The sequence below is a fragment of the Rhodamnia argentea genome, chromosome 8 (genome assembly GCF_020921035.1).
Source record: "Rhodamnia argentea isolate NSW1041297 chromosome 8, ASM2092103v1, whole genome shotgun sequence".
Lineage (NCBI taxonomy): Eukaryota > Viridiplantae > Streptophyta > Magnoliopsida > Myrtales > Myrtaceae > Rhodamnia > Rhodamnia argentea.
Window position 1 is genome coordinate 21,707,697 of NC_063157.1, and position 12,354 is coordinate 21,720,050.

General features: G+C 42.6%; 2 protein-coding genes across 2 annotated transcripts; both read left to right on the top strand.

Moving 5' to 3' along the window:
• Window positions 1-114: 114 nt before the first annotated feature.
• Window positions 115-1,342, top strand: LOC115748142 (uncharacterized protein At5g39865-like). The gene is made up of 2 exons (XM_030684571.2): window positions 115-658; window positions 910-1,342. Exons 1-2 carry the CDS (start codon window positions 315-317, stop codon window positions 1,313-1,315), a joined length of 750 nt encoding a protein of 249 aa, XP_030540431.1. The 5' UTR covers window positions 115-314; the 3' UTR covers window positions 1,316-1,342.
• A 5,085-nt stretch (window positions 1,343-6,427) lies between these two features.
• LOC115748141 lies at window positions 6,428-12,354 on the top strand. Its single transcript, XM_030684570.2, has 4 exons — window positions 6,428-7,083; window positions 8,544-9,029; window positions 10,766-11,257; window positions 11,784-12,354. Exons 1-4 carry the CDS (start codon window positions 6,544-6,546, stop codon window positions 11,862-11,864), a joined length of 1,599 nt encoding a protein of 532 aa, XP_030540430.1. The 5' UTR covers window positions 6,428-6,543; the 3' UTR covers window positions 11,865-12,354.

Below are 12,354 nucleotides of genomic sequence, written 5' to 3' on the forward strand. Positions count from 1 at the left end.
GTTCAAACCCCAATTTAAAACAGGGTGATGGACGGTTATCTTTGGGAAGTAACCGGAAAAGGAATCTCTAGGCAGCCTTCGCTGGGGAAAGATAATGTTCCAACTCCGATTACATTATTTGCTAACCCCTTTTTATCTATTTAATTACCCACTTAATCGCCCTCCTAATCTCACTTGCTGTAATAGCCACTCCCTCTTCGAACTGCCGCCGTAACCATCCTCTCCTCCCCTCCTCCCTCCTCCTCCCTCAAGGTCCTCTCCCCTTCTCTCTCTACTCTACTCTACTCTCTCTCTCTCTCCCCTCCGCGACATTCATGTGGCCACCGTCGTGGTTGAGCTCCCCTCGAACTCGAAGAATCGCCACCGCGCCCAGATCCCCGAGTTCCCGGAGCTTCTCCTGCTCATCCTTCAAGGACATCCAAACCCTCCTCTCCGACGACCAACCCGAACCCAGATCCGGATCCACGCCCCGCAGCCCCTCCATCTTCCACCGGGTCAGGGTCTCCGCCTCCGTCCTCCGCGCCTGGGCCCAAGCCCAAGCCCACCGCGGCGTCGACGTCCAGCCGCCGCCCGGCAAGCACCCCTGCGGCTCCGATCTGACCGTCGTCCTCTACTTCACCAGCCTCCGCGTCGTCCGCAAGACCTTCGAGGACTGCAGGTAGAGCTGCTAATTTTCATGTTGCAGTCGCGGGTGCATTAACCGCTAATGTCAAGTTCTGTATTTCCCTAGTAAGATTGTTCATTTCGATTTTGGCTTGCATTTATGAGGTGAAAAATAATAGTTCATGAACTCAGCTTACCGATTTAGGTGCTCTGTTGTCGTAGAAAGTTAAATCTCTATCGAAAACCGGTCGAAGCATCGACTGTAGTTCACGCTACGTGTTGATTAACTGACACGGCGAACTGCAGAGCTGTGCGATCGATCCTCCGCGGGTTCCGCGTCGCGATCGACGAGCGAGATCTGTCCATGGACGCGTCCTACCTGGGCGAGCTGCAGGGGATCGTCGGGCGCAAGAAGGTGAGCCTCCCCTGCGTCTTCGTCGGCGGGAGGCTCGTGGGCGGGCTCGAGGAGGTGAGGCAGCTCCACGAGAGCGGCGAGCTGAAGCGGATGATCGCGGGGATGCCGGCGGCAGCGTCTGCGGCGTGCGACGCCTGCGGGGGGCTGAGGTTTGCGGTGTGCGAGGAGTGCAGCGGGAGCCACAAGATCTACAGCGAGAAGACGACCGGGTTCAGGACTTGCCCGGCTTGCAATGCGAACGGCCTCATCAGGTGCCCCTCCTGCACACCCCCATGCTTCCGAAGCTTCAAGCCATAGCCGATGAAGGTTGCATTTTTATCTTTTGGGTTAATGACACGATACTCCAAATTGGTATACTTGTAATAAATTTATCTTAAATGATTTTTTTAATCATAAAAATTTTAAATTGATATATTTGTGATAAATTTTCCTTAAATTGATACATCTATAACAAATTTACCCTCCGTTATTTTTCGTTAAATTTAACTGTCAAATTACCGAATTGAATCAATTTAGATTTTTTACCCTCTGTTTGTTACAAGTTTATCAATTTGAAATTTTCGTGATATCAACTCAATGTTATAGGTATATCAGTTTGGGGTATTTTGTGGCAAAAAAAAATTAATGTAAGGTAAATTTATCATAGATATATATATTAATTTAAGATTTTTTATGATTAAAAAATAGTTTGAGGTAAATTTATTACATATGTATTAGTTTGGAGTTTTTTGTAATTAAAAAAATAATTTAGAGTAATTTTATTATAGAAGGAAAGGAGCTTAAATTGTAATTATGAAAGCTTTTTTTCAAGATGACGTGTATAACTTTATAGATAGGGACTCTTCTGAATATTCGGATCAACGAAGAGGCAATCAAGTCAGTCGACGTCTGATCTTTAGTATTCTGGTCTTTTGGTTGCAATCGTGCGTCCGAAATGGTAAATTGAATTCTGTTGGCTCGGTCAATGGTGACCAAGACGCAAAACTGCGTGCGTCAACGGCCCAAATTGCACTTGTCCAAATGACTCAGATGGAGGCGTAAAAAATAGACCGAGCCGAATCGAAATTTTCGAATTTTTGGGGTTGAGTATCCTTTCGTTTCGGGTAATAAGCTTAGAAAAAAAAAAGGGGGATTTTGAAACATTAAACCACTCTCTTGCTCGCGGACAACGCAAAGCCCTCCACGAAAGTCGCACCTCGATCACCAAGAGTACGCCCTGGACTCCGTCCTCCTCCTCGTGTGCACCTCGATGGGAATACAGATCTCCCTCTTTGTCTTGCCGCCGCCACCCCTCCTCCGGCCCTCGCGCTATGTCGTTGCCGTGAAGCTGGCCCTTGATCTTGTCAATGAGGGCCTTCCTTGTGCTCATCCTTCTTGTGCTCGTCCTGCTTGTGGCCTCCTCGTCCGTGTGGAAGGTCTCTTTGATCTTGTGGATGATTCCTACCATTTTCTTTGTTGTCTCTCTCTCTATCAATTCATTACTGTCGGTGTTTTTATTAGGATTGGCGTCCTGACTCGAGAAAATTACCAAAAAAGTCATAAATCTATTACAATTATGCCAATTCAATTCTAAATTTTTTTTTTTACCAATTCAATCTTAAACCTTTTTGCAATTATGTAATTTCAGTTCATTCGGCGAATTTTAGCTAGTCAAAGCTAACGTCGACGCCGGCCGGCCGGCAATATAATATTTTAATATTTTATGATTTTTTTTATAAATTTTTTTATTTTCTTTTCTCTCTTTTTTTTTATTTATTTTTTATTTTTTATATCTTCCCCCTCCTCTCCCCTTCCCACCTCCAGTAGGTTGCCATAGTCCGGCAACCGGCCAGAGGGGCGGCCGAAGAGGTCGACTCGCCACGACAAACAAGTTTTGCTTGTCGTAACTCCAAACCCATTAAACGACCTCATATTGATTTAGAAATTTTTAACATAACGGTCATATTGAATACAAAAATTTTTTTTTTTGAGAATTAATCGAAAATTCAAGGATAACATTACTCACTTAATAAAAGAGTGAGCGACCTCATTAAACTAATTCAAATTTTAGAGACGAAATTGTACGTTGAACAAAAGTTTGAAAATTATAAGTATCATTATCGGTCAAGATTAAGACAGAAGCTTGTTCAATTAATGAGATAGGACATAGGCCATCGCTGGACATTGTTGGGCTATTATAGCCCACATGAAAATTTGGGTTAGATGGGTTTATTGATCTGGGTAGCCAGTTGAAGTTAAAGATTTTCTAGCCCATTTGGAGGATCGAACTCTGCATCTATTACCAAAGTGCAATATATTGAGGAAATTAGTGCACCGAATAAGAATTATGTAGAGGAAGAAGCAATCAATAGCATTATGATACCAACATCAGCGAAGACGACGAAGAATCTCAAAGTGATGAAGACTCGGAAGTCCAGCAATGGCGTCACGCCACCCCTATCCTCTTCTTCCACCGCTGTGTTCCGGACCAGAGTGAGACAGAGCGCTAAAGCAAAACCGGCTCAACTAAGCTCGGCAACTCAACATTAAGGGCCAAAGCACTCCTGGCCTTTTGCAAGAACGCCTCCGCAGCTCTCTCTTTCGCCACCACCTTGTCTTGGCCATCCTCACCCGCGTCCCCAGCGGCCACTGCCTCGCACTCCTAATTTCTCCGACCACCGAATTCTATGGCGCCTCCGACGATGGGTAACTCGGCCTATTCAGCGCCAGCGACAACGGTGACTCAACTCGTCGAACCACGCGTTTGGCATCAAGTTCAACACCGTCCAGTTGCTCGGGCTCACGGGGGACTCTGATGATAACCACGTCGGAATTGACGTCAACAGCGCGAGGTGCGTCATGTCGTGGGCTGCCTCCTATTAGCAGCAGGTCGCCCGGTCGTTCAGGGACTCGCAGCTCTAGAGCGGCGGCCAAACCCAAGCATGGATCGAGCACGATGGGCCGAGAATGTTATGAGCGTGACCATTGGTCCGGTGAACCTCAGCCTGCAGAACCAAGAGCGCCGCTCTTGTCCAAAGCTCTCGACTTGTCGCAGTTCGTGGGCTTCTCTGCATCGACCGAGAAAGTCGCCAGCGCTCACTACATCTTGGGTTGGAGCTTCGAGATGGGTCGGAGTCGGACTCAACCGCTTGATCCCAGAAACGCTCCTGACCCACCAAAGAGAAGGTGGTGGGGGTGTGGTTTTTGTTTGGGGGGCGGCGCGGGGGGGTGGGGGTGTGGTTGAGGGGGGCGCTCGCTCAGAACTTCAAGAAGTGAGGGGAAGCAATCGGGTTGGGCTTGGCCCTCGGCACTTCAGTGCTCTTCGTACAGGAGAGGGGAAAATTCTAAATAAGAACATAAAATGTCATAATTTTTCTAAATAAGAGTTTGAAATAAATTTTATTTCAGATAAGGGCTCGGAGTTCGCTTATTATTTTAAAAAATGGCCCATTCGAAAGTTATTTTCGTCATTTACAATTTTATAATATTTTCTGTTTTTCTTTTTCTTTCTTTTTTATTTCTTTCTTTTTTTCCCCTCTTTCCTCCTCAACCATTGCTGGCAATGGTCGAGGGTCGAGTTGGTCGTACGAGGGTAGCCCTCACCTGGCCAGGGCTTCCCTCACCCACGCGAGGGCAAGGGCTGGCAAGTATTGCCCTCGCTTGACGCCGGAGAGGGCGGTCGTCGCCCGAGGCGGGTGATGGCGAGGGAAGGGGAGTGGAAAAAGGAAAAAAAAAACAAAAAAAGTAAAGGATGAAAATGCTTTTCGATCAGGCTTTTTTTTTTTTTGAAATAGTGATGATGGCACTTTATACATTTATTTGAAATAATATCTATTTTGATCTCTTATTTGAAAAAATAAAAATACTTCATATTGTAATTTGAAAATTTTCTTTAGGGGGGCAGGTATCTGAATTGATTGAGGATTGGGGATTAGACTTGCCTCGGAGGTTCAAGTACAGAGACCTGTACGTGGCCAATGGAGGAAGTCGAGGTGAAGCGAATTTTGCAAAATCCCAAACAGGGCATTACGGCGTTCGTGGCCGAGGCCGCGAGCTTGGGAGCTTGGGGAAGCTGAGGCATTTGAACTTGGTGCCCCACCTGGGATGGTGCTAGAGGGAGGACGATGACCTCCTCCTTGTCCATGACTACATATCCAATGGGAGTCTGGATAGGTTCCTGTTCAAAGACCGTTGTTGTTATCGATAAGTATCAGACTTAACTAATAAGAGCAGAGTTTAGTCAATAACGAATAGAGTTATTGATAACTCGAAGAGAATCGACAACTCTCCAATGAAATCATCGACAACACAATATAAAGTGAAGGGTCTTTAAGTTTCTTTTAAAGTCGTTGGTATTGATGGCGAGTAACTAACACGAAAATAACCATCGACGCGAAGATAACTGTTGATCGGTTATGGCTTATCTATTCGTGCAAGCACTTCCAATAACCACCAAAAGAGAGTTATTTGCGAGCAACCTACATGAAAATAACTGCTAAACGGTTATAGCTTGTCCGTTCGTGAAGTGACGTCCGATAACTACTGAAAAGAAGTTGTTTGTTCTCTCGCATTTTGTAGCTCATATGTAATTGCTGTTTGTAAGGGTTATAAATATCGATAAATATGACGAATGAATAAGAATAAATGAAATCAGAGTTTGAGACGTGATAACATTCAGCGAAAACTCTCTAGGACACTACATAATCTCCGTCGAGAATATTATATAACAACCAAATATGTTTCCAAGAACTCTCAAAGGGAAATAATTAGAAAAGAATGATGTATCTCTTCTAGAAGTTAAAGCATGTCTTCAATGAATAGAATCGTGGTGTATACATGTTAGAGAAGAGAGTAGAACTCTTCAGTTGGACAATCTGTAAATTCAGACACAACAATTCATGTAGTAAAAAAAAAAACAATTAATTCGAGCACACCTCTTTATGTCAAAATATCTGCAAATTCGAACACACCTCTTCATGTCCCAATATCTGTAAATTCGGTCACACCTATTCATGTCCGAATATTTGTAAATTCGAACACACCTATTCATATTCAAATAACCGTAAATTCGGACGCACTTTTTTAAAACCCTAATAACCATAAGGCATGATTAAATGAGTACGAATTCAAAATCGAAGTTAACAAAAAATAACTACAACTCCTACGTGAACAGTCACGCTCTTTCGCCATGACATAAGAGTTAATTTATTGTCATACTTTTAGAAATAAAAAACAATCGTTGATTAATACCAATTGCATGAAAATATGAATTTAAAAATTATTTTAAAAAGGAAAAGACGTAGTATTCTTGAGCATGTTACGGGTAATTTGGAGAAAAATAAGAAGGAAAATTAATTTTTATAATAACTTTCTTCGGTCCCATATTTTTAATTTTATTTTTTTCCTTCTTTGACCCTGCCTCCTCGCGCACGTCACTAGGACTTGGGTTCGCTTGAGGTCAGTCACCGAAGAAACGACAGCACCGCCTACCTCCGCCGCTCGTTCGCCGCTCGTCCGCCGCATTTCGCTTTGAACTTCACTCTCAAATGGCAAATCCCGACTCCCACTCACCAAACTCCATCTCTCAAGCCCCTAGCGATGCATATCGTCCCCAACGTCGGGTCGAAGAAGAAGAAGAACGCGAAGGCGAAGACGAAATGGACGAATCTGACGACGACGGCGACGACGAGGACGACGAGTTCGAGCCCCGCACACCGCAGCCTCTGTCGCAGGAGGACAGATTGCGCCAGCACAGGGCCAGGCTCAACAACCTCTCTCACAAGCTCTCCTCGGAGAGTGTCCCAATCCGAGTGCACGACGTCCTGATCAAGGGCAACTCGAAGACTAGGGATTGGGTGATCGAGGCCGAGCTGGCGGACCTGAAGAAGGTGGCGTCGCTGCAGGAGCTGTTGCAGGTCGCGAGCATCGCGAATTTCAGGCTGCAGCAGCTGGGGATCTTTCAGTCTGTTAACATCGTGCTCGATTCGGGGCCGAAGGAGTTGCCTGGCACCGCCAACGTGATCGTCAACGTCGTCGAGGCGACGAACCCGCTCTCTGGTGAAATTGGTTACTACACTAAGCCCGAGGTGATCTTTACTTTTCATTTTGGTCTTGGTTTCACATTTTGTGTATCAATGTGCGGGGGTGTTTTGCCGGAGCGGTCTGCTTTTGTGTTCTCTGCCGTAGTTATTGGGATTGTGCTTACTGGTGCGAGCTCGGGTTTAATCGATTAAGGCTTCAAAATGGGTTGGGACTTCTCATCATCCCTGAACAGTGTAGTTCTGTTTATTGGACAGGTATTTATCGTTTTCTTGTTGCTGGGGTAGTGAAGGTCATGGAATTCTGGATAAAGCTGGTGAAGTTAGCCACCTACTCATTGGCATTTTCGCACATTGCTGTGCTGTTGTATTGAACTCGCAGGGAGATTGGAATGGCTTGGATATCTTTTAGCTTTCCTTCTCTTTAAAAGGAGGAAGAGGTTGTTAGACAATTAACAGACACGAATTTCAAGATATTTGTGACTATTTTAGTGTCAATGCACATTGCAATGTTGCAATTTCTGCATTTGCACTGGTACCGAACTGGTTTTATTGGGTTCTTATCCAGTTTTGTGTTGCATACTACGACAAAAATAGCAATGCAGCTTTCCTACTAATGCCAGTCTAGTTTGCATATGCTTTACGCCAGTGCATTCCTCTTAGTTGTAAGTTTGATATAGCTCGAACAAATTTGCTAGCTACCGTCTGAATATACTTTATGGTTTAGCTGACTTAGATGTCCTAATCAAGGAATTTTCCTTTTCTTTTGATTTATTTATGAACAGTTTTTGTAGTAGAGGTGTGTACAGCAGTAATCTTCTTCCTTTAGATTGAGGTACGTCCCCTAAAATTACTGATTTTCCGGGCCATCCTAAAATTATTGGCTAAATTACGAAATTCGAGCAAAATTTTCATTCATGGACAGTTCCAGTCGTTAACTCAAGCTTTTCAAGGCTCTCTTTCTTTAACTCTAAGCAACAATAAAGCATTCTTCTTCTCTTGACTAGCCGCAAGAACCAACCCTCTCTTTTCATTATCTTTACTCAACTCTTTGACTGCTGAATTGAACTTCTCATTAGATTGTTCAAGTATGTGCAGACCGGAAATTTATGTTGTGTTCAAACTAATTTTCTCGAGGATAATCATCTTGACCATGTGATTCTCTAATATATTACAATTGCTTGTCATCATCCATGGGGAATTCATTTCCTGCAATCACCTATTTGAATGGAAGGACTGATGCTTGTCGCTACTTTGATGCCTTTAATGTGCTGTGTGACATGACACATGCTTTCAATTATGCTTTAGTGCTTACTGCTCACTTTTTTTCTTCAGCCTAGTAGTCCAGTTCTGGTTGAATACTTGAATGAGGAAGAAATATTTCTTCTTTTCTGTTCTCTTGCTTCACCTTGATTTTATTCTTCTTGAGATTCATCCTTACAGTTGAATGATTGTGGCCTGTTGGAACTGTTGGCCTGTTGCTCATTCGTCTTATGATGCTTTTATAGGCTAGATCTTCAACACTTGAAGGAGTTTTGAAACTCAAAAATTTGCTTGGATATGGTGATCTTTGGGATGGTTCTTTTGCATATGGATGGAATCAAACTTCAGAGCTAAGTGCCGGTGTCTATCTCCCTAGAATGAAAAACTTGTTAGCTCCTTTGAATGCTCGAGTATTCTTGGTATCCCAAGACTGGTTAAAGTACTCTTCATACAATGAACAATCATTAGGCCTTTCCCTTGGCCTAGTTTCAACGAGGAATCATGACTTGGCTTACAACTTGACTTGGCGTACAATGACAGACCCTTCCCAGATGTCATCTAGACCAATAAGGAGGCAGCTGGGGCATGGGTTAATCTCTTCCCTGAAATACTCTTTCAGGTTTGACAGGAGAAACTCACACATCAGACCAACGCGAGGATATGCTTTTCTTTCTACTACTCAAATTGGTGGCCTTACCCCTGATCCCCGAAGTGCACGTTTTCTCCGCCAGGTCAGCATTCTCCCTTTCTTTCTCATTTGTGATGTCTCTTCATTTGAGATGCATCAAATAAAGCACTGGTGGGTCTTTAATATTTCTTGAGAAGACTCTATACATGGAATGCGCCTGCAGTTACCTTCTTTTCATACTGCCAAAAATCCAACTTGAGGTCCAGTTGCTGTGGTTGACTGTGAATTGTTGTCATTTGTCCACTAGTGCTGTAGAGCTGAACAGCCCAACTCATTCTTTAATAGAAGTCTGGTTGGTGATTTGGGGATAATTATCTGGACCATCTTATCTGAGTATGCCGTGCGCTCAATACAATTGAACTGCAGCTCAATCCTGGACCTTTTTTCTCTCTTGACAAGTTCAAATTTTGTTCTGTGGACAGCTCCATTCTGAACAAGCTATAATAAGAGGAAAAATGAATTGCAGTTTATGCTGCAACCTGCCTTTCAAAGTTCAATAATCTATAAAACTTAGGAAGTTTGGCTCTCATAGTTGATCAAACTTGTTCTTTGTTAATTTCAGTCTCCGTGCTTGATTAGACTTCTTGGCTTCTTGTCGAGAATGCTCTTGTGGAGGTGACAAAGTTCTGTGGATCTCTCAAGTCTCATATACTTTTGCAAGACATACAACAGTAGATGAGGACTCATGCCCATGGAGAGATATTTGTTATGAATCTTTCGATCTACCTTTTTCTCTCCCGCAAAATTTTGAGAACAGAAAATATGTCAAGAATTATGAAAGAATCCTAAATGACTCCACATGTAAATATTTTTATATATCAGATAAAGTCAAATTTCCATTGGCACAAGGAAAAGGTAAAATAAGAAGTAACTCATAAGAGTTATTCTAACCATACCAAGTTTTAACTCTTATGAGTTAACTCACTTTGTGGTCCCTCATAGTTGCGCAACATCAGCAGCTTCTTGGGAGTTGCTCGTAGGATTTTATTGTTCAGGTCCTTCATTTGTTTTGTCAACTTTTTCATGCAAGCCATCAGCACTTGCTCTCTGATCTAACATTTTGGAATCTGGTGATGGTAATGCCCATCCTATTTCATCTTGGTTTTCTCTAATTTATGTGATTTCAGGCTTTCAGGTCTTGCGAGAGATCTTTAATGTCTCGTATGGTGGTAGGGAACTCTTATTCACCGTTGTCCGATCCCAAAAGAACATGGATATTTGTAAGAGGATAAATTGAAAAAGTTATGCACTGAAAAAGTCTATTCTGCCCAAGCCATTGAATCTAAAAGAAAGGCCACTTGCGTGCATGCGTGCAGAAGCTAAGGTTGGGAGGGAGGGATAAATGAAAAATGAGGCCTGGATATTTAAGCCGTTTGACCTGCATGTGACGACTGTTTGCTCTCTTCTTCGCTCATGCAATTGTTGGTTGAGTTGGTCATCACTTGATGGTCGTGGGCTTAATAACAAAGTATTGTTGACTACTTTTCTTTCCTATGAACGTACTAATGATTTATTTTGATATGAGGCCTAAAACTGATGCAGAAAGTGGGAATTGCACCAAGTGATATCGATGCTTTGCTAGAATCTTTGTAAACCTTAATAAAAAATCAGAATTTATTTGTTTATGATGTTATAACTTTATTTGAGCTAGTGCTAATTGTTACACATCCACTCCTCTGGATGTAACCTTGTTACTCAAATAATCAAGCTATTGGATAATGAATGACTATGTCTTTATTCCCTCATGTTACTTAGAGAACCTCATTTCCATTTTCATAGGAGCTCGATCTTCGTTATGCTTTGCCTCTTGGATTTTATCATGCTGCTATCAATGTTGGAGTCTCTGGTGGAGTTATCTTTCCCTGGGGATGTGGATTTCTGCAAAAGCCTTCACCGTTGCCAGAAAGATTCTTCATGGGTGGCAATACCTCTCCGTTTTACTCTTTAGGAGGACCTACTTCACTGTTAGGGTTTCGGACAAGGGGAATGGGCCCCACTGAACCTAGGCGGCAAAGTGGCAATGATGATCCTGAGAGGGATTATGTTGGTGGTGATCTTGCAGTTACCACTTTTGCTGACCTTTCTTTTGATCTTCCATTCAGTTGGTGCCAAAAAAGTGGAATCTATGGACATGTGTTTGCATGCGCTGGAAACCTGGCCAAGTTGACACAGAACGAGTTTCGGAACTTTTCGTTTCCTAGTTTCCTAAAATCCTGCAGAAGCTCTGTTGGAGTCGGAATTGTTGTGCCCACGAGTATCGTGCGAGTGGAGGTCTGTCTGTTCTTTTACCAATGCTTTCAGATTAATAAATAGAGAATCATGCTACTCTTTATTGGTGATGTTGGATTACGCATGATTGTCCTCTGGACACTGGACAGTGCTTAATAGCAAATCCAGAAATGAAAATGATAGACCAATGTTTTTATCAATATGCTTCCGCGTTTTGTTGGTTATTTGAAAATATCAACTTCTGTTGTATTCGATCTATCTAGCAGATCTAATTTTGTGGTCAATTCCATGCTCTGTCAAAATGAGGAGTAACAGTAACAAACTCCCAGATCATTATTCCTAATGAATCTTAGGAAGAAAGCATTTAATACATATCAGTCTTATTCATCCAACAGCTGAGATGCTTTGCTAGCAATGTTTCCGAAGCATCCGATAAAAATCCTGTAATGAGGGTGATTTGGCAAATACGGCGTTAGCTCACATCTCAAATTCTCAGTTGCACAAGCTAATCATTCTAGTTTAGAGTTTGCTCACTGTTTTTTTCCCTTTTTCTTTCTTCCTTTTTCAGGTTAACTACTGTTATGTGTTGAAGCAATACGACTTTGATCGAGGGAAGACTGGGCTACGAGTTAGCTTTTCTTCTACATGATAATTTGGACTTCTTTCCTGATGTATGATTGATGACATAGCAGAGGAGAAGCACAACGCGTTTTTCAGGTATTTGAACAATTTGATCATCTGAAAATGGTGCTGCTTTGTACGCACTGCAGTTTTTGGCATTGTTCACCATTTTTGTAGTTTCAAAACGAAATTGAGAAATTGGACCAGCAGTATTCGTGACCTCTGAATGGAGGAAAAAATAAGTCTGATACTTCTTGTGCTTTACTGGATGTTGCTCATGTTGAGTGGAATTCAAGTATTACTGAACTTTCTTCACAATGTTTCTAACAGCCATTGAGGATTTTCTTTTGTTTTTTCTTCCCTCTCCTGGGGTTGGGAGATAGTTCAACTTATTAGAAAATCATATGAATTTGCTGAGAACGTTTATTAACTCCCTTGTCAGCGCCGGATGGAAAGTAGATAATGGGGCTAATATTAGATTAGCGCTTGAAATATTATTCTTACTCATACTATTTAAA